Source organism: Capricornis sumatraensis, chromosome 10 (assembly GCF_032405125.1).
Source record: "Capricornis sumatraensis isolate serow.1 chromosome 10, serow.2, whole genome shotgun sequence".
In the NCBI taxonomy this organism is placed as follows: Eukaryota; Metazoa; Chordata; class Mammalia; order Artiodactyla; family Bovidae; genus Capricornis; species Capricornis sumatraensis.
Window position 1 is genome coordinate 83,111,063 of NC_091078.1, and position 25,121 is coordinate 83,136,183.

The window sequence follows — 25,121 nt, forward strand, 5'->3', positions numbered from 1 at the left end:
ATAGATTCTGGGCTAGAAATTTTTTTTTTCAAGTAAGTTGTAAAAATATTTTAAATATGATATACATTTCTCTTTAGATGAACGTTCCAGATGGATCAAAGATTTAAGTGCAGAAAGCAACAAAGAACAAAAGAGAAATGCATCAATATGCCAGAGGAAAACATGGGTGAATATTTTTTAAACCATGGTGTTGGAAAGGTCTTAATAGGACTTGATAATGCTTGCATGGAGCATAAAGGAAAAGAATCATAAATTTAACTATATAAACATTATAAACATCTACGTTGAAAAAATTCATTGAAAATGTAAAAAATGACTATAGGAAGTTTTGCATTTCTTGACAAGCAGTTATATCCTGAAGATATGAAGAGTGCTCGGAGATCAATACGGAAGATTATGTAGAGGAATTGATAAAGCAAGGTAGGAGTTTCAGCAAACAGGAAAAAAGAGGTCAGCACGAATGTGAAAAGAAATTCAACCTCACAATAATAAGAGAAATGTAATGGAAAGCAAAACATGTTTTGTTGCTGAAGATTAAAATGGGTGAAGAAAAGGTCTTGGCAGAGAGGGAGACAGGCTCTCTGTTTAATGTTGGTGAGAATGTGAGTTGGTATTTAATTTTTAGAAAAATAATTTATATAATCCTTATCTACTATGTCAAAATATAAAATGTATAGACCCTGTTAATTAACAGTTTCACTTCTAGAGATTTGAGATAAGGAATAACAAACCAAATGTGAAAACATATGCACATAGATGATCAACTTGGTGGTATCTGAAAATGAGAGTGAGAAAATGAAAAATATTCAGACTGATAGGAGTTAAGGATTGAAAGAGGAAAAGCTGGCACATACAAGTAATGGCCTCCTGTGTAGTCATTAGAAGTGATGATGTTAATCCATATTTACTGGCATGAAAAGACATCCACCCTACATGGTGAGTGAAGAAAGCAGTTCATAAGGTACAAGTTCAAAACGAGCCTATTAATATGTAACTTAGATGAGTTTCAGTGAAACTAAGTGTCTCTAGAGTGTAAGTTCCATGCAGACAGGGCCCACATTTTCTTCACTGCTGTGTTAGGGGCTATGTCCATGCCTGGTACTTTGCAACCTTGCAATAATGTTTGTTGAATGAATGAATGAAAGAGGTTTACAAGGTTCTTTGTCCTTAGGGCACTTAGTCGCTTAGTCCTGTCTGACTCTTTGCAGTCCAATGGACTGTAGCCTGCCAGGCTTCTCTATTCTTGAGATTTCCCAGGCAAGAATACTGGAGTGGGTTGCTATCTCCTACTCCAGGGGATTTTCTCAACTCAGGGATCGAACCCATGTCTCTTGTGTTTCCTTCACTGGCAGGGAGATTCTTTACCACTGCACCACCTGGGAAGCTCCATAAGTTTAACATGGAGGAGTGTTGGTGATTTTTTCTGTGTTCTCAGCATTTTCTCTGTCATTTGAGTTGCCTTCAAGATATTTATTTATTTATTTTTTTACCAAAAACAGACACAATATTAAAAACATGGTAATGCCTTCTGCTGGTGAGAATGTGACAGTTGCAAATGGTTCAGTCGCTGTGTAAATGGTTTAAGTCTCTCTGAAAAGCATTTAATATTCAATATCTGAAAATCACAAAGCATGTCTTCTTTGTGCCTATCAACCCTGCATGGGAACTTATGCTAAGGGGAAAAAAATGTAAAATACAAAACACCCTGTGCATTCCAAGGTGTTCACCTTGGTTTTTATAATAGGAAGATAACAACCTTAGACAACCTAAAGGCATTTCTAATGGAAGGGAGAGTAAGTAAATTACGGAAACCCACTGGGTGGAATTTCATGTAACCTTTACCAGTACTGAAGACTGTAGCAATATGAACAAAAAGAGGCTGAAAATATAGGCATGTGACGATTTAAATTATGAATAAAGCCGTGGTGCTATGGTGTTAAGACTGGAACTCTGGGAGCCACTTTCTGAGAATCATGGAAGGAACACGGATTTTAGAGCTCCAGACAGAGGTTTTCATTCAGACGTAGATGTTGCATAACCTTGGTTGATCATGTTCCCTAACTTATTTGTGCTTTGTTTTCCTTATCTACAAGATGGGGTGATAGTACTACCTCCTAGTGTTAGGAGAATTAATGTGAGTTCCACATAAAAGTGGAAGTCTTCACAGATAGAACAAACTAGTGGTTACCAGTGGGGAGAGAGAATTGAAGGGCATTCAGGAGAGGGGAGTGAGAGGTACAGACCATTAGGTATAAAATAAGCTACAAGGATCTGTTGTACAACACGGGGAATACAGCCTATTTAAAAAAAATAATAACTATAAATGGAGTTGTTGTTTAATTGCTAAGTCACATTTGACTCTTTTGCCATTCTATGGACTGCAGCCGCCAGGCTCCTCTGTCAGTGGGATTTCCCAGGCAAGAATACTGGAGTGGGTTGCCATTTCCTCCTTCAGGGGATCTTTCCAACCCAGGGATCAAACCCACATCTGCTGCATTGCAGGTGGACTCTTTATCATTGAGCCACCCGGGAAGCCCACTATAAATGGAGTGGGCTTTAAAGCTTATATAATATTGTACAGCAACTATGCTTCCATATTTTTTTAAGAAATGGGTACAAGAAGAAGGGTAAAAGGGGAAGAGTAAGGCCTAGACAACTGTAGTGGTTGTTTTTTGTTGTGGTGGTTGTTCCTGTTATTGTTATTATTATAGTTTCAAAATTCTCAAGATTGCCAGTCTCTTAATTACAAACGAATTGGAAAATGAAATAGCTAAAAAATGGAGGGAGAAAGTGGTTCAGGAAATCCAACTTTGGAGGTGGGTACCACCCTCCCCGGGACTCTCCTAGCTGAGAGTGGGGGGAAACCGCGGGGCCGGGTGAGCATATACGGCAGTGTCCAGCAAGGGGCGCTGCGGGCGGAGGCGGAGCTGGGACCGGAAGCCGAGCTGGAGGCGTCCCGGCGCAGTCGGAGGCTCCTCCTACTTCCGCCGCCGCCGCCGGTCTCGGCTGTGAGTTGCCGTCTGTTCGGAACCGCTGCTGTCGCTGCCGCGATGCCGCTGGAGAACCTGGAAGAGGAGGGTCTGCCCAAGAACCCGGACCTGCGCATCGCGCAGCTGCGCTTCCTGCTCAGCCTGCCCGAGCACCGCGGGGACGCGGCGGTCCGCGACGAGCTGATGGCAGCCGTCCGCGATAACAGTGAGGCCCGCGGGAGCGCCGAGTCAGCGGCCTAGGCCCGGGCGGCCCCGCGCTCCCGAGCCTGAGGGGTTTACCCCGACGGGGACCCCGAGATCAGACCTGGCTTATCCGCACCTCGGGGCTTTCATTTTCTCAGCACCTCCAGGCTTTCAGAGTGGTGTGCGGCTCTGTGCGCCTCCCGCCTTGGGACCAGGTTGGGGGGATCCCGAGGTGTTGAGCCCCGAGCCAGAGACAGGGCTAATTGTCATTAGCGACTGGTCTCGGGGACTTTATCATTGCCGGTGGAGGGGAAACTTGGCATCGGTTCCTTTTGCCCTTCCCAGTAGTGATGGCAGCGGACGCTATAGCCTTAAGTGCACGAGTCTGAGGTGTCTGTGGCTGTGAAAAAGCCGAGGGTTGCCCTATCCCCGGCCCTAGGAGAGGGCGGCGGTGACGGGCCTGGTCCTGATGCTGGCCTCCCACTAGTAAGCACCTCGTGGTGCCCAGCCCTTTCCTGCTAGTGGGCAGGGGTCCGGCGGACGACTTCACAGCTTGTGTGGGAGGAAGATGGGGGTGGAGTGGGGGTGGGGGGCCCACGCTTAAGTCACACCCCTCTTGCTCTCTCTCAGACATGGCTCCTTATTACGAAGCCCTGTGCAAGTCCCTGGAGTGGCAGATGGACGTAGACCTGCTCAACAAAATGAAGAAAGCAAACGAAGACGAGTTGAAACGTTTGGATGAGGAGCTGGAAGATGCAGAGAAGAATCTGGGGGAGAGCGAAATCCGAGACGCGATGATGGCAAAGGCCGAGTACCTCTGCCGGATAGGCGACAAGGTGGGTGTGGTGGTCTCTCCTGTGTGTGTAGCCTGAAATGGGCACTGTTCAGGGTCTCATTTTAAACATTAACTACCCCCTTCCAAAAACTGCGCAGGTAATCTGCTTACCTGAACTAGTGAGTCAGTGCAGAAATGAAGAAAAAGTTAAGGGTTTTCTCTACACTGTTTCTCTCTTCGGCCCCCCAGACAGCAGCCTGGTGTGTATTCTTCCCCATCTCTCCCTGTGATTCAAAGAAGTGCGTGTGCAGACATCCTTGTCTGCTGATCTTGCCAAACCTGGATGTTTTCTGTAGTTTACTTTTGTAACGTGTCTTGGTTGGGAAGCATTGGTTCTGGTGCATTTTAAAAATTACTGTTTACGCAAGTAATTGTCTCCTTGTAAGAAACTAAAATCTTAGAGTTAATGCTGAAGTTTTATTTGATCTTTCTTTTTTTCTGCTTCCTGAGATATTATCTTTTTAATTCTCTTATTGTACGTTTGTAGTCACGTGGATGTACTTGTAGAAATTAGGCAGTATTGGTTTAAAAAGGTTGTTTTAAAGTATATCAAAGTGTACTCATGCAGTCCTGTTTACTTTTTCTTTCAAAATTCTGTCTGCGTGACCATCCATATTAGTGTGCTTAGCTCTTGCTCATTCTGGTTGACTGCTGGTTAGTAGTCCATTGTAGTAGGGTGTTGCTGGGCTTTATTTAGCTATTCAGTGGTTGGACCTGTGTGGTGTTTTCAGCTGTTTTCGCTAAGATAAGCTGCTGCTGTGAAAATATGCTTGTGTGTGCCTCTGTGTATATATGCTTATGTCTCTCCAGCGTGTATGCTGAGATGAAATCTCAGGGACAGAGAACAGTCTTTGTCTTAGTATCTGTGACTGTTCTTCAGCCCAGCAGCCAACCTAACTTATACTGTCGGGGCATAAGAGGGGCACCTGCAAGTATTGGGTCTTTTAAATTTTTTAACCTAGTTGTTGTATAATAGTGGTTAAGAGGATGGCTTTGGATGTCCTTAATTGTAAGCAGTGTACCCTGAAGTGTTTCAATAATGGATAACATGGCATTAACTTTAAAAAACTGAATACTGTGGACTCTTGGGTCAGATTGCCTGAGTTCTGTTTCTGGCTTCAGTAATCATGATTTACTTAACTGGATGAGTTTCCTCAGCTATTAAATGGTAATAATGATAGTTCCCAGGGGCACAGGAGCTAGACTAGTACCTTGGCAAAGTGCTGAAATGTTAAATGATCTGAACTATTATTATTTAAATTTAACACAAGTTTTTTTTTTTGTTGTTTTTGTTTTTGTTTTTTCCCCCTGCTGACTATAGATTTAAGATCTGGTCATTGTAAAAGTTGAAAAATACAGGACAGTTTAAAATATAGCTAATAGTTTGTGGCTTTTGTAGGTGGTGTGTGTGCTTTGCTTTGCTTTGGTTTTAAACAGGATGCAGTATTATGAATGAATGAGAAACGTAAAGCTTTTGATTCAGGCCTTGAGGAATTTCAACAAGGATATGCTTGAATCCACATTTTGTACATTGGTGATGCTCTAATAATGTAGTCCATGTTTATGAAATAGCACTCTTCTAAAATGAAGAGTTTTCTTTTCCTCCAGTTTATTGTTTGTCTAATCTTTATTTGCTGGTGGCTGTCCTGCGTCTTCGCTGTTGTGTGGGCTTTCTCTAGCTGCAGCGAGCAGGGGCCATTTCTTGTTGTGGCCACTTCTCTTGAGGAGTGTGGACTCCAGGGCTCTCCGCCTCAGCAGTTGTGTCGCACTGGTCTAGTTGCCCTGTGGCACGCGTGGATCCTCCCAGACCAGGGATCGAACCTGTGTGTCTAGCTTTGGCAGGTGGATCCTTACCCACTGCGCCACCAGGGAAGCCCTACTTTTTTTTATAATATTTTATTTTACTTACTAAATAATCGACTTGGTGGATTTTTATTTCTCACTGTACTGTATTGATTACAGTCATTATTATTTTTGGTGCTCAGTTTGTTACAGATTTGTTAGTGTAAGTTCCCTTAAGATGTTTTCTTTGTCCTTTTGACATGATCTCATTGGTCTTCCGTATTTTCTCATACAACAAGATGTCACAGGCTCACTCGTTTTCTTTCTTCTTTTCTTCTTTGTTGTTGTTTTTTTGTTTTTTGTTATTCGGCCACATCACACAGCCTGTGGGATCTTGGTTCCTGAACTGGGGGTTGAGCCCATTCCTGCAGCAGCGGGAGCGCGGAGCCTTGATCCTAACTGGGCCGCCAGGGGAGTCTCACAGATTCACGTTCTTAAAGCAGTGAAAACCTTCCGTCCCACAGTGATTTGAGATAGAACTGTATATTTAAATAATCAGTTGCATTCTAAGAGTGATTACGGTAAAATTTTTTAATACTCTTTAGTTGTTAGGATTGATAATTTACAGGAAAGTAAAAGTAATGTATTATAATTGTTAGAGGAAAAATATTGAATATATAGAACAAAGAAGAATACTGAAACAATGGTGAATAAGTTATGCATGTGTTGTTTTTTTTCTAGAATATAAGTATATGCTTAGACACATTTGATGTATCTCTCTTTTTTTTTTTTTGATGTATTTCTTACACTTTGTACGAGTGGAGAGAACAGGTACCACCCAGCGTCAGCAGTTACCACCTCACGGCTGTGCTCTTCTGACTCCACGCCTACCTCTTCCCCCCACTTTTTGCTTAGAAAATCCGAGACAGCTATAGCTTTCAAAACATTTAACCTTTTCTCACCTGTTCGCTTTGTTCTCTTGACAGGAAGGTGCTCTGACAGCCTTTCGCAAGACATATGACAAAACTGTGGCGCTGGGTCACCGACTGGATATTGTGTTCTATCTCCTTAGAATCGGTTTATTTTACATGGATAATGACCTCATCACTCGAAATACAGAAAAGGCCAAAACGTACGTTTTAGTGGTGGGGATATATTCCCTCTAAATTGCGATGCTATGATAAGAAATCGATAGAAGAAATCTGTTTCTTTTGTTTCCAACTAGTACACTTGGTCAAATAATTAATGTACTTATTTAGGAAACTATTCTCTTTATATATTAGTTTTTGGTTTAAGTTGTGACAAGTTTTTCTCTCTTTAATAATAATACAAAGCTTGCAAAAAGCACTGTTTATTTCCAGAGTATGACTTTTGTTTTAATTTTATAGCTTGATAGAGGAAGGAGGAGATTGGGACCGGAGGAACCGCCTAAAAGTATATCAAGGTCTTTATTGTGTAGCTATTCGTGATTTCAAACAGGCAGCTGAACTCTTCCTTGACACAGTTTCAACATTTACATCCTACGAACTCATGGATTATAAAACCTTTGTGACTTACACCGTCTATGTCAGCATGATTGCCTTGGAAAGACCGGACCTCAGGGAAAAGGTAATGACGGAATCTTTTGTGCTCAGGTTTAGAGAATATAGCATGCTTTTCCAAAATAAACAAAGCATACTCACTAAAGCGTGCGCTTGTCTTTTGGAACGACCCCTAGGTGGTTAAAGGGGCAGAGATCCTGGAGGTGCTGCACGGCCTGCCGGCCGCCCGCCAGTACCTGTTCTCACTCTACGAATGCCGCTATTCTGTTTTCTTCCAGTCGCTAGGTAAGGACAGCATTGCTTGTTCGGGCTGTCTTCATCATTCCTCACTCTGTCTGCGGATAGCCTTAGACGATTTTCCACATACACGAAAAATACAGTGTGCAGAGACAGCTGTTGTTCTGGGGTCAGCGTGGCTAATCTTTTGCTCATTCTTGTTAATAGACTTTGATCGAATATGTTTTTGTGTGGTCCACAAGGTAAGATTGATGTTTACATTTTTTTAAGGCTTTTTTAACAAAACAGAACACAGAAAAATACATGACAGTTCTGTGGCCTCACCAGCTAGAAAGATCAGCTGTCTGGTTCTCTGCCGAGGAAGTATGCCTGACCCCTGAGCAGGAGTGAGCAAATGGTTCTAAGCATTGAGTGTTTTGGGGACAGATGTATGGAAATTTGACTCTCCTTTCAATTGAGTTGGCTGTGCATTAGCTGAGTCTTTGTGCTGATTTGCAAATCATTTTCAAGGGATGTTGGTTGAGAAGATCTGTTGAATGTGCTTGTGGTTTTCAACCCAGGGTTCCTTCCCAGATTTTCCTAAAACTTAAAACAACTTGGCATTGATAATTCTCTTGTCTGCTTCAATTTTCAGAAGGTATTTTGTTAATAGAAATAGGCAGCATTTACAAAACTTGGGAAAGGTGGACTCCAAATGACAATCTTTTCAGAGTGGGTGTTGGCCCAGTGCTTATGGCGTGCTTTCTCCATGCCTAGAAAGTTCAGCTGCCTTGTGGGAATTCACGTGTGTGCGCTCAGTCATATCTGACTCTCTACAACTCCATGGACTGTAGCCTGCCAGGGTCTTTCTGTCCATGGGATTTTTCAGGCAAGAATTCTGGAGTAGGTTGCAGTTTCATCCTCCACAGGATCTTCCCAACCCAGGGATCGAACCTGTGTCTCCTGCACTGGCAGGTGGATTCTTCACCACTGAGCCACCTGGGAAGCCCCATGGGGCTTCATACTGCCTTTTGTGCGGTGTGGGAACAGGGCTCCTCAGATGTGGAAGGACCTGCGTGGTCCTGTCTTCTCGTGTTTGCCCACACAGTTGAAGTGTGGAATTGCCCTTCTCCCTTTTTTATGGCTATGGATATCATGGTCCATATTCTGCCCAAATGTGGAGCTTTCCCCTTATTCCTTCAGCCAAAGAGGTTTTTAATAAACCCTGTCTCTGCATTCCCGGTGCTCTTATTTTATGCCCCCTCTATTGACAAGGTGCGTAACCACACCACTGGTTACAGGACATCTTCATCACCCAAAAGATGATCCGTACCCACTGGCGGTCACCTCCATTCCTGTTCGCAGCCCCTTGTCTTTCTGTCTCCATGGATTTGCTTATTTCGGACATGGCGCGTAAGTGGATTTACACAGAGCCTTTGTGCTCAGCTCCTTCTGCCAGCATGATGCTTTTACTGTCGTATGTGCTGTAGCACGTAGCAGAGCTTCCTCAGTTCACAGCTGCGTGACACACCACTGCATGGAGACAGGATGTATCCATTTTTCAGGTGATGGATGTTATTATAGACAGTGTTGTAATGAATGTTTATATACAAGTTTTTGTATGGACACAGTGTATACTTTCTCCTGGGTGTATACCTAGTAATGGAATGGCTGGGTCATATGGTAACTATTTGAGAAACTGTTTGAGAGACTGCCAAACTGTTCTCTAGAGCAGCTACACCATTTTACATTACCACCAGCAGTGCGTCAGTCCCAGTCCTGTCCCCCCAGCCCCCACCGTGATACATGTTAATTGTGTATTTTTTTGATTATAGGCATCTTAGTGGGTGCAGTGATATATAATGGTTTTGAATATCTCCATGTGCTTATTGGACATATGCCTTGTTTTGAAAACAAATTATTCTGGGATGCTTTATTACAATTTTTCTCTACTGCTACCCAGAGTTATTAGGGGCAGACCTTATTTTTTTTTCTTTGTAATGATCTTGACGCAAGCACAGTGCCTGTGTGTCACTGAGTGCTTCATGGAAGTGTCTGTAATTTGAGACAAATGGGATATGTACCAAATTTACTCATTGCCCAGATATTTAAAAATTAAAAAAAAACTTTGTTGGAATGTAGTTGATTTACAGTGGCGGTAGTGTCAGCGGCAGAGCAGAGTGATTCAGTTACACGCACGTGTACATTCCTTCTTTCTCTCTCTGCTCACATAGGTTATCACAGGATATTGAGTAGCGCTCCCTGTGCCACACAGCAGGTCCTTGTAGGTTGTTTACTGTCTGACAATAGTGTGTGTGTGTGTTCTTCCCAAGCCTCTAATTTATCCGACCCCCCTTGCCTTTGGTAGCCAGAAGTGTCAGTGCTAAGTCTCTTGAGTCTGATTTTGTTTTGTAAATGAGTTCATTTTTATCAGTCTGTAGATTAGACCAGTCAGTGACCTCATAGGCTTTTTGTCGTTCTTTGTCTGACTTGCTTCGCTTACTGTGATCATCACCAGGGCTATGCTGCTGCTGGAAATGACAGTAACTCATCCTTTTCTACGGCTGAGTCATACTTCATTGTACATGTATGAAACGCTCTCTTGATCCATCCGTCTTCCCTGGAGCTTTTGGGTGCATCCTGTTCAGTTCAGTTTAGTCGCTCAGTTGTGTCTGACTCTTTGCGACCCCATGAATCACAGCACGCCAGGCCTCCCTGTCCATCACCAACTCCCGGAGTTCACCCAAACTCATGTCCATCGAGTCGGTGATGCCATCCAGCCATCTCATCCTCTGTCGTCCCCTTTTCGTCCTGCCCCCAATCCCTCCCAGCATCAGGGTCTTTTCCAATGAGTCAACTCTTCACATGAGGTGGCCAAAGTACTGGAGTTTCAGCTTTAGCATCAGTCCTTCCGAAGAAATCCCAGGGCTGATCTCCGTTAGGATGGACTGGTTGCTAATGTAAATGGTGCTGCGGTGGATGCTGTCTTTCTGAAGTGAGGCTTTTCTCCACCTCACGGCCCAGGAGAACAGGTCATGAGGCAGCCCTATGTTTAGTTTCTTTAAGGAACTCCATTGTGTGCCTTCTGGTGACTGTTAGCAATTTACATTGTCCCCCCAAAGCATAGGCAGGTTCCCTGTTCTCCATGCACTCTCCCACATTTACTGTTTGTAGTCCTTTTTTTTTTTTAAGCTTTTTACTTTATTTTGGAGTTGAACTGATGACTAAGATGTGATTGTTTCAGGCTCACAGCAGAGCAACTCTGCCATCTGAACACACGTATGCTCTTTTTGATGATGACCAGTCAGACTGGTGCTAATTATCTCTTGAATAATAAGCAATATGGAGCATATTTTCATGTGCTTTCAGAAAAGGGTGGGGGGGAAAGGCAACGTACCTTAAACTGATCCCTTAAGATTGACTTGTTGGAGGTCCAGCATGCTTTGAGTTGGTTTTTGATTACCTGCCCTAGGACATTGCTTAAAGGGCAGATGTCCTTTTCAGCCCAGCAGGCCTTGTGAATTTGAAGAGTTGCCAGTATGCACTGGGCTTGCCAGGTGGCTCAGCTGGTAAAGAATCAGCCTGCAATGTGGGAGCCCTGAGTTTGACCCCTGGTTTGGGAAGATCCCCTGGAGAAGGGAACATCTACCCACTCCAGTATTCTGGCCTGGAGAATTCCATGGACTGTATAGTCCATGGGGTCGCAGAGAGTCAGACACCTGAGCGGCTTTCCTTCTCGCTTGTTTTCAGATTGTTGTTGTGGAAATGTCCACATGGTGGCAGCACTTCTTCACACCCCTCTCGTGTTCCTTGGGCAATCAGAGCCCTAGAGAAAGTCGTGTTCCAGGTTTTTGATAAGAGTGCAATGGACCACAGTTCTGGTCTCATGACTTCCCCCTTATCCTGCACCCCCCTACCCCCGTCAAGAGAAATCTCAAGCTTCCCCAACCTGCCCTGCTGGGGGTGCTGTGGCGCTTAGGTGGGGTAACTCAGGAAGCAGGCTGGCAGTGGGAGCCCACCCCAGGAGACTCAGAGGCCAGGTGACATGGAGAGCTCTTTCAGGCCAGAGGCTCCACCGTTCTGGGGTGCACTAGGCTTGGTTGAGCTCTAGGAGGGCCCACCTGGATCTGGAAATTGGGGTCCCATCCACAGGGGACCCGGCACTCAGGGTCCAGAGGGGGCTCGTTTGCTGGTACATCCTCCCCAGCTCCCTCAGCCCCACCTCAGTCCAGCCTTGGGTCCCAAGGCTGCTCAGGCTTCAAGGGTGTGACTGCAGCCCAGGTCCCCAGGCCTGAGGGGAATACTGTTGATATTTCTGTTGTTTTCTTTTCAAATTTTATTTTTATTGTATACTGGAGTAGAGATAACTTACACAGTGGTGTTTGTTTTTGGTGTTAAGCAACCTCATTCAGTTACAGAGATAGATTCATGTATTCCTCTTCAGATTCCTTTCCTATCTAGGTTATTACAGAGTGTTGAGTAGAGTTCCCTCTGTTATTTATTAGGTCCTTGTGAATTACCTATTTTACATACTGTTGTTCAGTTGCTAAATCGTGTGCTGCTCTTTGCCACCCCATGGACTGTACCACACCACACTTCCCTGCCCTTCACCATCTCCTGGAGTTTACTCAAACTCCTGTCCACTGAGTTGGTGATTCCATCCAACCATGTCCTCCTTTGTCGCCCCCTTCTCCTGTCTGCAGTCTTTCCCAGTGTCAGGGTCTTTTCCAATGAGTCAGCTCTTCACATCAGGCAGCCAAAGTATTGGAGCTTCAGTATTAGTTCTTCCAATGAATATTCAGAGTTGGTTTCCTTTAGGATTGACTGGTTTAATCTCCTTGCTGTCCAAAGGACTCTCAAGAGTCTTCTCCAACACCACAGTTCTAAAGCATCAATTCTTTGGCGCTCAGCCTGCTTTATGGTTCCAACTTTCACATCCACAGCTTTGATCATACACACCTTTGCTGGCAAAGTGATGTCTGTGATTTTTAATATGCTGTTTAGGTTTGTCATAGCTTTCCTTCCAAGGAGCAAGCATCTTTTAATTTCATAGCTGCAGTCACCATCCACAGTGATGTTGGAGCCCAAGAAAATAAAGTCTGTCACTGTTTCCACTTTTCCCCCTTTTATTTGACATGAAGTGATGGAACCCAGTGTCATCATTGTAGTTTTTTTTTAATGTTGAATTTTAAGCCATCTTTGTCACTCTGCTCTTTCACCCTTATCAGGAGGCTTTTTACTTCCTCTTTACTTTCTGCCATTAGAGTGGTATCATCTGCATATCTGAAGTCGTTTATATTTCTCCTGGAAATCTTGATCCCGCTGGTGATGCATCCAGCCCAGCATTTCGCATGATATACTCTGCATATAAGTTAAATAAACAGGTGACAGTATACAGCTTTGTCATACTCATTTCCCAATTTTGAACAAGTCAGTCATTTCATGTAAGGTTCTAACTGGTTGTTCTTGATTTGCATACAGGTTTCTCAGGAGACAGCTAAGGTGGTCTGCTTTTCCCATCTCTTTAAGAATGTTCCCCAGTTTGTCGTGATCCACACAGTCAAAGACTTTAGCATAGTCAATGAAGCAGAAGTAGAGGTTCTTCTGGAATTCCCTTACTTTCTCTATGATCCAGCTAATGTTGGCAATTTGATTTCTGGTTCCTCTGCCTTTTCTAAACTCAGCTTGTGCATCTGAAAGTTCTCAGTTCACATATTGCTGAAGCCTGCTTTGAAGGATTTTGAGCATAACCTTACTAGCATGTGAAATGAGCACAGTTGTGCAGTAGTTTGAGCATTCTTTGGCATTGCCTTTCTTTGGGATTGGAATGAAAACTGACCTTTTCCAGTCCTGTGGCCACTGTTAAGTTTTCTAAATTTGCTGGCACATTGAGTGCAACACTTTCACAGCATCATCTTTTAGGATTTGAAATAGCTCAGTTGGAATTCCATCACCTCCGCTAGCTTTGTTCACAGAGATGGTTCCTAAAGCCCCACTTGACTTCACAGCCTAGGACGTCTGGTTCTAGGTGAGTGATCTCCTAGAGATCACTGGTTATCTGGCTCATTAAGATCTTTTTTTATAGTTCTTCAGTAAATTCTTGCTGCCTCTTCTTAATGTCTTCTGCTTATGTTAGGTTATACTGTTTCTGTCTTTGATTGTGCCCGTCTTTGCATGAAAGCTTCCCTTGGTTATCTGTTAACCGGTTTTCAGGTTGTTGTTACAGGAAACGTCCACCAGGGGGCAGCAGTCCTTCATTCCCCCCCCGCCCCCCCCCCCCCCCCCCCAGTTTCTTGGGCAGTTGGACCCCTAGAGAAAGCTGTGTTCCGGGGTTGTAGATTAGAGTGGAATGTGCCAGGGCTCGGGTCTTTTGACTTCTTTCCCCTTCTCCTGCACTCCCCAAAGTCCCAAGACCTCCCTGAACTGTGCTCCTGAGGGTGCTGTAGTACTTGGGTAGGGCAGCTCCAAGGGGGGAAGCTGCCAGTGGGAGCCTCAGTGCTGGGAGGCTTGGAGACCAGGTGACATGTCCGAGCTCTTCCTGCCCAGCAGCTCGACCGTGATCTGGGTGTTCTAGGCTTGACTGAGCTCTCGGAGGGCCCCCCCCAGATCTGGAGATGGGGGTCCCATTCACAGGGGACCAGGCACTGAGGGGCCAGGGGAGGGGGACTCCTCTGCAGGCACATCTCCCCCGTTCCCTCAGCTCCAGCCCCGTGCTGCCTTGGCAATAGGCTGCTCAGGCTCCAGGAAGGTGACCGCGCCCCAGGTCACCCAGGCCTGAAGGTAATCCTGTTGACGTCTCTTTTAACTTTAAATGTTTATTGTGTGCTGGAGTAGAGTTGATTTACCCAGTGGTGTTTTTGGTATTAAGCAAACTGATTACATGATACATATATGTATACTACTTCAGATTCTTCTCCTGTCTAGTTATTAGAGTGTTATCTGTGTTACACAGTAGGTCCTTGTCAGTCTTGTTTGTAAAATACATGTAATATATTACTGTGTGTGTGTGTAAACTCCAACCTCCTAATGTATGCCTCCCCTCCCCTAACCCACCTTTCCCCTTTGGTAACCAGAAGTTTGTCCTGGTTATCACAGTCTGTGAGTCTTTGTGTTTTGTAAATGAGGTCCTTTGTATGGGCTTTCATATTCTACCCATAAGTGGTGTCATAGGCTTTTTGTCCTCTGAGTTCTTTCACTTAGTGTGATCATCTCCAGGTCCACCCACGTTGCTGGTGAAGGCATTCGTTCATTCTTTTTCGTGGCTGAAGTAACGTTCCATATGTGTATGTGCTCATATCTGTCTGTTCCTCTGCTGACAGAGAGCTTGCTTCCCTGTCCTGCCTGTTGTAAAGTGCTTCGGTGAGCATTCGGGTGCATATATCTTTTCCAATTATGGCTTTCTCCAAATATATATATGCCCAGGAGGGGAACTGCTGGATCATATGGTAGTTCTGTGTTTACTTTTCCAGTGAACCCCATACTCTGCTCCATAGTGGCTGTTACTAGCTTACCTTCCCACCGACAGTGTAAAAATGCTCCCTTTCCTCCACACCCTCTTCAGCATTTATTGTAGACATTTTGATGATGGCCGTTCAGATCAAGTGAGGTGATGCCTTACTGTAGTTCTGATTGCATTTCTCTGATAATTACTGATGCTTCTTGTGCCTCTTGGCCATGTGTCTTTCTTCCCCTGAGAAATGTCTATTTAGATCTTCTGCCCCCATTTTTTCTTTTTTGGCTGCTAGGCATGTGGGATCTTCTCTGACCAGGCTCAAAGGCTTGCCCCTACATTGAGAGCACAGTCGTAACCACGGACCACCCAGGGAAATCCTGCCCCTTTTGTGGTTGGGTAGTTTGGTTTCTGACAGAAAGCTGCAAGAGCTGTTTGTGTGCTGTGCAGATTAACTCCTTGTAGGTGCTTTGTTTGCAAATGTCTCCCATTCTACGGCTTGTCTTTTCATTCTGTGGTTTCTTGAGGTGAAGGAGCTTTTCATTAACTCCTGTTTATTTTTTACTCTAGGGGGTCATCAAAAAAGACATTGCTGTGATTTATGTCAGAGAGTGTTCTGTGTTTTCCTACATTTAGGTCTTTGATCCATTTTAAGTTTATTTTTGTGTATGGTGTTAGGGAATGTTCCAGTTTCATCCTGTCACATGGAGCTGTCCAGCACCACTTAGTGAAGAGACGGTCTTTTCTCCATTGTATATTCTTGCCTCCTTTGTCATAGATTAATTGGTCATAGGTGTCTGTTTATTTCTGGACTTGCTTTTGTGGTCCGTTGATCTGTCTTTCTGTGTCAGTACCATGCTGACTACTAGCCTTGTAGTACAGCTAGTGTGTCTTTTGCACTGAAGTCCGTGTTCTTGCCATTTCTTCGCAGTGGTTGTATTTTCCTGCTGAGTAGCATTTTGATGCGTGTGTGTCACAGTCTGCTGACCTACTCAACCTGCAGGTGGGGGTGCAGGGAGAGCAGCCCTTGGGCACCCCTGGGACAGCAGGGGCCAGGCTTGGGACCGCCCTTCGTTTCCCAGGCATTTTAAATGCAAAGGACAGAGATGAATCTTTTGACAACAGTTATCATTTGTATCATTTACCGTCTGCTCCTGTGTAGTGAACTATGTAGCATTTATTTGGCTTTCTAATAAGCTTTTTTGCTTTGATAAGTATTCAGACTGTGTACTTTGAAATATTTTATTTGAAAGAGGAAGTAAGATCCTTTTCTAGGTAAAACCTAGTTTTCAGAAGTTTACAAATAAACCGATCTGAGAAGGTCTTAATGTCCAAATTCGTATTACAGATTACACAGAATTGTTCCAGAATCATTTTAAGATCGTTATATATCCTCCTAGAACTTTTATTCATTACGTACTTTGAAAATTGGAAAGTAACAGTCACCTCAAAACCCCGAGGTTTTCTGTATACGTGCAAAATTTTCAAATGTATCACATAAAGAGGCGCTCTATCCTTGGCTTGCCTGGGCTCTTTCTCTTGAGGCAGCTGCTGAGCTCAGGTTCCAAGGGTATCTGTGTCCAGAGACACAGGCATGAAGCACTGTTAAATATACGCAGGTGTATTTTACATGCAGGTTTCTAAGTAGCTTTTCAGGATTTTTAAGTAGCTTTTCTCCTAAAATATAATGAGTATTTATACATGTCTCCATACAAATAGCTGAGCATTGGGTCGGTAAGTATTTTTAAGTGGCTCTTATACGTTGAGGAACTAAAAAGTCTCTTGATGAAAGTGAAAGAGGAGAGTGAAAAAGTTGGCTTAAAGCTCAACATTCAGAAAACGAAGATCATAGCATCTGGTCCCATCATTTCACGGGAAATAGATGGGGAAACAGTGGAAACAGTGTCAGACTTTATCTTTTTGGGCTCCAACATCACTGCAGATGGTGACTGCAGCCATGAAATTAAGAGACGCTTACTCCTTGGAAGGAAAGTTATGACCAACCTAGATAGCATATTGAAAAGCAGACACATTACTTTGCCAACAAAGGTCTGTTTAGTCAAGGCTATGGTTTTTCCAGTGGTCACGTATGGATATGAGAGTTGGACTGTGAAGAAAGCTGAGCACCAAAGAATTGATGCTTTTGAACTGTGGTGTTGGAGAAGATTCTTGAGAGTCCCTTGGACTGCAAGGAGATCCAACTAGTCCATTTTGAAGGAGATCAGCCCTGGGTGTTCTTTGGAAGGACTGATGGTAAAGCTGAAACTCCAGTACTTTGGCCACCTCATATGAAGAGTTGACTCATTGGAAAAGACTCTGATGCTGGGAGGGATTGGGGGCAGGAGGAGAAGGGGACGACCGAGGATGAGATGGCTGGATGGCATTACTGACTCGATGGATGTGAATTTGAGTGAACTCCGGGAGTTGGTGATGGACAGGGAGGCCTGGCGTGCTGCAATTCATGGGGTCGCTGAGTCAGACACGACTGAGTGACTGAACTGAACATGCATTGGAGAAGTCAATGGCAACCCACTCCAGTGTTCTTGCCTGGAGAATCCCAGGGATGGGGGAGCCTGGTGGGCTGCCGTCACTGGTGTCACAGAGTCAGACACGACTGAAGTGACTTAGCTGCAGCATGCGTTGGACACTGTATACGTAGTGGCAGATCTAATAGGTGGACCTCCTCAGAACTGCCAGTTAACCTTTTTGCAGCACCTTAGTATGTCCGTGTATTGAATTCTGTATTTTCTCCACTGTGCCTTATCCTTTGTTAGGCCTTTCAGTGGCTAACTGGCCTAGGCACGGTCATTGCCCTTATCTCTACCTGTATTCTGTTACCAAGTACACATGCATGGCAGGGATTTCCAAATGTGAGTCTCCAGCCCCAAGCCTGCCAGCGAGCACCAGACCCAAGCCTTGGGATCTTCAATCTGGATATCTAATAAGAGAGCCCATCTCCACCTTGCCAAAGTGTAACGTTTGAATGCCTCCCCACCCCACGCAAAAACTCAAAAAAGGAGAAATTCTACAAGGATTTTTATCTGTTCTAGCCAGAAATAAGTATACGCTTGACTCTTCCATGCTCACCTTCCCTGTCTGCATAGCCGTCCCCTGCTGCCCCCTGAACCCACCTCCTCTCTGCCCAGGCTCTGCCGCTGCATCTGTGTGGCTCTGAGTCTTTGGTCGCTATTCACGTCACTAGTCAAGTTTTGTTTTCTTCACGGAGCTTGTTATTATTTTAGGAGCCTACCTGGTTTATTCATTTATCCCTTCTTCCCTTTGGAAATTGAGTTGCTGTGGCAGCAGAGATCTTATCTTGTGGTTTCCCACCACATCCTCATTACTTAGAATGGTGATAGGTACTATTATTCAGGAAAATGATTGTACTTCTGTGGATTGCTCATTAATATTCTATGTACACTTTATAGATCAAGGCTATTAATTTTTATCATGTTATAAATCCACCTTCTAGTTTATCAGTTTATCCAAAGGGAGGTTGTTATAATTTGTCATCTGATTCATTGCAGCTATTGTGGAACAGGAAATGAAAAAGGACTGGCTTTTTGCACCTCATTATCGCTACTATGTAAGAGAAATGCGAATTCATGCGTACAGCCAGCTGCTGGAATCGTACAGGTCATTAACCCTGGGCTATATGGCAGAAGCTTTTGGCGTTGGTGTGGAGTTCATTGATCAGTAAGTTTGAACAACATCGTGTTAATTTATTCTTTACAGTTATACCTTTGAATGTGTAAACTGGTGTACTTTCTCCACTTACACATTTTCTCATTGTGCATTTCTGCTTTGGGGCTGTGGTAGCAAAGTGGTCTCTGTTACACCTTTGAGATCCACTCTGTTACAACAGTAGTGACTCAGCTCACTGTCTTGCATTTCATGTTAGGGCCTATCTTTTGTGAGAATGTCTTCAATTTTTTGGTTGCTAAAAATCGAAGACTTTGAGCCTTTGATTCAAAGGTTCATCACATAGGTACTAAGCCCCTACTGTATGGTTGGCATTATTCCAGGTCTGTCTTCATGGAGTTTCATTCTAGTTTTGGGGAGAGTTGGCAAGTATGCACAAAAATGTGTCATTTCAGACAGAAGTGAGTCTACAGCGATAATCAGATGGTGCAGAGAGATGCACAGCTGCAGCCTAGCGGGAGGCGGGCGGGTATAGGTGTGCGGGGCCTGGGGGCGGGGGCACTGGAGGATGTGCAGCCTGCGGGTAACAGGGTGTGTCGTCACACACCAAGGGGACGGGGGCGAAGTAGATATTCAGAGGGGTGCTGGCCACGTGGCATCTCGCTAGAAGTGGTCCCCCAAGCTTCAGCTGTTAGTGTTGAGGATTAGTCTGCAGTGGCTCATGGTGCTTATATAGTAGTTTCTAATCGTTCTAAGGCATTTCATTTTTAAAAGACCATACTCTGTTTAGCCATTTTGTTTCTTCTAATGTTTTATTACGAAAAATTTCAAACATGGAGAAATTGTAAAGATTTATACATCAAATTCTATATATTCTTGATTCTATCATTATTAACAGTGTATTTGCTTTACCTTATTTTTAACGACTTCAGAGAAACTTACAGACATCAGTACGTTTCATCCTCAGTCAGCTTAGCATGCACATGAATATTTATCGGTTGGTTTAGAGTAATATTTACAATCAGTAAAACACACAAAGTATAACCAAATTATGGAGCCAGAAATTTCCTCATTCTCTTCCTTTGAAAGACAAAGGGCAGTGAGACTAGTTTATTATCCATACCAAAGTAAAAGGCTGGACTCTCCAGGGAGGTTTGGTTTTCTTGGTGAAATTGAAAGTCTGGTGGTGGGGGCACTGAGTTGTTCCTCGTGGGGTCGTACTGGAGGCGCTCACTGTGGTGAGCAGCGCATGAAGAGAGTTCTTTCTCTGCTGTTTCTTAACAGTGTTGTGGTGAGAAGGCCATTGGTTGCTCCTTGGGAGCAGGGTGAGGCTCAGCTCAATCTGGAGTATTGTTAGACACGCGGCAGTATGCTGGAGCCCATTACAGTGGTATTTGAATTATTTAGTTTTTCCCTTCATGTTCTCAGCCCAGCTTTGGAGGCAGAGGTTTCAAGCACAGACTGAACTGTGTTGTTACCTAGAAACTCCTTGTTAAATTTGTCTCTTACCTGATAAAATGAGTTTAGGCGAAATCTTTCTGTAAGTTTAAAGAACACTTGTACTTCGTTTTTCCATTTCCTTAGACTCAGTAAGATACTGGCGGAGAAAAGGACCAAGCCATTATTTGAATAGACACAACTGTTACTGACATGTGTACGGTTAGAAGCCATACCCGTGGGCTGTATTGCATAATTTTGTTGGTAGGTGTTTCGTCTGGAACTTAGGATGCAACTCTGGTTTTTAGGTTCTCTTTACACAGCAAATATTCGGCTCATTCTTACTGGACACCTGTATATGAGGCAGTATCTGGGTGGCATGGAGATGAGTCGTCTTGGGGTATGTTTGATTAGCACAGAGGGAGACAACAAAAACGTAGCTTGGATCTAGGGAATGGAACTTAGGCCCCCATGTAGGGCAGGAAATACTTAATTTTATCGTTTCAGGAAGGAGGCTGTGCTGAGATAGCTCTTGGGGGCCGTGAGAGTGGATGTCATTGCATGTTTAAGATTTTTACAGGAAGGAAGGGTGAAAGAGGACACTTAGGCGGATTGGAGAGTGCACCAGCCTGGCTTACTGGAGGGAGAGTGTGGTGGCGCGCACCGGCAGAGCCTCAGCGATGAGCAGGCACAGCTAACCTCGGTGCATCTGAAGCCGCCTCCAAGAGTCTAGGGAGGAAACAAAGGGCAGGCTGGGCGGGGGAAGCAGCAGTTGCCCTCCGTCTTACCTCAGCAGCGGGCACACCGAGTCAAGTCTGCCTTCACGCTCAGGGCAGTGCTCGCTGCCTCTCGAGTTGCCCCAGCTCGCCTGCGGATCTTAGTAGGCCTCAGAACAATAGGTGCAGGTGGGTTTCAGCTGCAGTCTGGAGACGCAACTGTGTGAGTACCTGGAAAGTGAACGCAGGTGAGTTTAGAACCAGTGAGCTTTTAAGAAAATGTTTACAGTTTACCTAAAGCCACTCAGTAACGTGATTCAAAAACTAACAGTTGAAAGAATGGCTGTTGTAGTGACTGACTCAAATGTATTTTTAATGAGTATAGGAATAGAGCACGCTCTGTAAACAGAGTTCTTACTAATTTAAGATAACTAAGTTATCTTTTTTTCCTTGCCTGGTTTCTGGGATTTGTGAGCGTTAAGCTGCCTTCACATCATTCTCAGCCACGTTTCTCCAGCAACTTGAAATGGCACTTTGGGTGTTTATGTGCTAGGAGCAAGATGGTGTAGTATCGGGGGGAGTCATCTGTCACAATTTTTCTTAATTAGGAGGACTCCTTATATTAATCTCTAAATTCAACCTAGTTCTATTACAAATAGATATTTTAAAGGAGTCAACTTTCCACATATTCTCTCCGGTATTACTGAAAAGTTGTCTTCATGCAGCTCTCGTAGATATCTAAGGATTTCATTTTCCCCCACGTCACAAGGCGGAGAGTCTCCACTCAGGCTGCTGTGAGGGGTGTGTTCAGTAACTAACAATTCTCTATCATGCTAAACACTTTTTCCCTTCTTCTCTCTCAATTAGGGAACTCTCCAGGTTTATTGCTGCTGGGAGGCTACACTGCAAAATAGATAAAGTGAATGAAATAGTGGAAACCAACAGGTACTCTTAAGTTTCTGTATCATTTGTAATACTTATCATAACAAAGGACATTCTTTAAAAAGCGTGCCTCCTTTTTAAAGTAGGTCAGCTACTGTTAGGGAGTAATGTGACTGCTAACTAATTCATGTTTTCCCTGAATTTATTTATAGACCTGATAGCAAGAACTGGCAGTACCAAGAAACTATCAAGAAAGGAGATCTGCTATTAAACAGAGTTCAGAAACTTTCTAGAGTAATTAATATGTAAAACCAAATACACAAAGGGTTTTCTTTAGAGATCATTATTGGGAATTTTTATAGCTTACTTTACTTTGTGCCCAGTTGAACTGTGTAAAAAATAAATACTGCATTGTTTCTTTCAACTTCCTTTTTTCTTATACATACACAGCGTTAAGGACGAGGTCCAGTAATGTCGCGTTTACGTCATTTGAATCTCTGGTTTATGGTATAAGACTTACCGAGACTGCTTGAGTTCTAATCCTGACTCTTCAGTAAAACAAAAGTAAGCGATGACACTAAAACATACAGGCATAGGGAACCTTCCCCGTTAAAACTGAGTGAATCAGATAGGGTTAAGTGCTATGGACAAGAAACCTAAAACCCGGTAAGGGTGGCAGTGAAATGAGTAGGCGTGAAGCGCTCTCTGCTATCAGGTGTCATGGAAGCCTCTCCAGCGAGGTGACTTAAATAAAAAGGAAGGAGAGACCATCTACACCACTGCCGAGGAGAAGAGAGGCACTGGAGGCTTTCAGGAGAGGAATGGCCAGACGGCCTTGCTGCGCAGGTGTCAGCATGGCCCGGAGCTGGCTCTGTGGAATACCTGTGGAGAAGCTGGATTTGCTCACCGAGAGCATCCAGGCTTGCTGAAGGGTCATCTTGATGAGAGCAGTTTTGCTAGAGCAAGAGAATCGAAATGGCATTTTACTGTAAGATCAGGCGGGAGAAGCACTGCCTTAGAAGTCTCAACAGGGAGGAGTGGCCGCTGAGGGAGCTGGGTGAGAGGCCATTAGAAACCTTACCAAGTTTGATCACTAATTTCTTAAAGAAACTGGAAATATAAGTACCCTTAACAAAATCCACAACCATAGGAATCAGTGCTGTCCGTTAAGGCCAACATAGGCATCAATCACTGTGTTCCTTCTGGAGGATTCTGTTTTCAGCCAGTTACCTCATTGCAGTTCATGCTAGAAGGGAAAAGTGCCATTAAAATGTCAGTTTCTTAAAATAATAACTTTCCCTCAGCTCTCCGCTGTAAAACCACCTAGACTGGACTGATCACGGAGCAAGCATTTCAGCTGAAATGTAGGCCGGATGTTTGCGTTTTTTAACCATTTTAGCCCTACCACCTAAAATTAGAGGAGAGGAAAAGACTCTGATGCTGGGAGGGATTGGATGGCATCACCGACTCGATGGGTGTGAGTCTGAGTGAACTCTGGGAGTTGGTGATGGACAGGGAGGCCTGGTGTGCTGCGATTCATGGGGTCGCAGAGAGTCGGACGCAACTGAGCGACTGAACGGAACAGGTAAGAGACACTAAATAAAAAAGGAAGAAATGCTATTCATTCCCAGTGCAAGATGGGGAAGCTGAAAACCAAGCCTGCAGATAAATGTCGAGGGAAGTTGCCTCATGATGCATAAGCAATACAATTCTGATGTGAGGGAGGTCCAGGCTTTCGAGGCTGTACAGTAAACGACAGATAGCCCTGCGGCTAGAAAACCAAACCCTGATCTCTGCTCTCTTCATGCTGGTAGCTGATGCTGAAAGAAAAGACTTCCTTCAGCCTGTTTCCACGGTGGTACACTGCAGTAGAAAATCAAGTTTATTATGACGTTCGTTTACATAAAAGCATTACAAACTGTAAACAGTATACTCAAACATGTACTTCTCAGTGCATCACCACCAGTGTTGTTGGTAGAAACCTGCTGACACATAGTTGCTGGGGCCACTTAAGTCACATTTATACTCCAAACTGATGATATCACTTATGTTTGCTATATACTAAGACTACATAGAATGATGATTTTGAGCCTTGCTTCTCTGATTTTTGACCAGTGAGAGTTATTTTAAATTTGACGGAAGGCTTAGAAACCCAAAGCAACTCATGATGCCAAAGGAGGCTTCCAGCTTGCAGACTGTCACCAACTCCCTCCCACCACCCAATAAATTTCTGGGAAAAAAAATGCATGGCTGCCATCTAAAAATAAAAAGACAGTTCAAAGTCACTTATCCAGCTTTGCTGTAATACAGGTCAGGCTAATGCTGGGCTGCCGTTCCTGCCCTGTTAGCTCCTACTACCTACCTGGCCCCGTGGCTGCTGGAAGTTTCCCATCCAGGTCCTACATCTATCTGTACTGTATACCTGGGGCTGATGGTAAGAAGATTCTGTTAATCTAGGAGAAGCCATTCAAAGAATTAAAGTCTTACATTTGAGGTTTTACTCTTGAAGGGTACACATCCCAAAACAAAAATAAGATTATCATCAAATGATAGTTTCCTTTGCTAAGGGATAGAACAGTTAATGTGTTTAGTCCCTTTTAAATAGTGGTAAGCTTTTTTCCTTTTGGTCAGTGTTTTTACTCAAACCTGGAAACTTCTCACTTTCATAATGTACTCTTCAAGTAGAAAGTGCATCACTGGGATGAACAATCGTATGAATATTTAACTTTCAAAATATTTATTGCAAAATGGAATCTTAAAAGGAAAGCAAATACACATCAAAACGACATGACACCAACCTGGACTTCTGAATATATCGTAGAGTTTGTGTTGGAGTATCAAATTCCAGTGACAATCAATCACTGAGTAGTCTTACCACACCACAGTAAACTTTAATCTTCCATATAATAGCATAGAAGATCTTGGCATCAGACTTTCTTAGAATAACACTGCGATGGAATAACTGAGAAAAATGTTTTGAGAAAGAAGAGCTGTAGGTGAAATTTTAATTTACTACTAGTCTTTTAGGAAAGGAAATACTGTCAAAAACTGTGTGTTATTAAGTTTCTGGTGGAACTATTTGCGTGGCGGAAAGAGAGATGCAGAGTAGAGCACACGCTTGGGAAAACGAGAGAGGAGGGGGCTGGAATGAACTGAGACGGTGGCACTAACGCACAGCGGGAAGCCGCAGTGGAACGGAGCTCGGAGGGAGGGGGTGTGTGTGCACTTACAGCTCTTCCACTGCTGTGCAGCAAAAACTAACACAACACTGTAAAGCAACATACTCCAATAATATTTTTAAAAAAAAGCAAAAACAACACAATTAAAATATGAGGACAAACCTTAACATTTCTCAAAAGGAAAAATGGAGGACAAAAAAGACTAAAAGACTGTTAGACTAATACAGACGAAAATACTGAGGTATCACCTCATGCCAATCAGAAGGGG

The 25,121-nt window shown here is 43.8% G+C and overlaps 1 protein-coding gene across 2 annotated transcripts; it reads left to right on the forward strand.

Moving 5' to 3' along the window:
* Positions 1–3,008: 3,008 nt before the first annotated feature.
* On the forward strand, positions 3,009–22,069 carry PSMD6 (proteasome 26S subunit, non-ATPase 6). Of its 2 annotated transcripts, none has more exons than XM_068981894.1 (8): positions 3,009–3,195; positions 3,804–4,009; positions 6,777–6,922; positions 7,179–7,398; positions 7,508–7,616; positions 18,525–18,693; positions 21,660–21,737; positions 21,887–22,069. In XM_068981894.1, exons 1-8 carry the CDS (start codon positions 3,051–3,053, stop codon positions 21,981–21,983), a joined length of 1,170 nt encoding a protein of 389 aa, XP_068837995.1. In that variant the 5' UTR covers positions 3,009–3,050; the 3' UTR covers positions 21,984–22,069. The 2 variants fall into 2 exon arrangements, with proteins under 2 accessions (XP_068837995.1, XP_068837996.1); XM_068981895.1 differs by having other exon boundaries at positions 3,051–3,078.
* Positions 22,070–25,121: the final 3,052 nt, after the last annotated feature.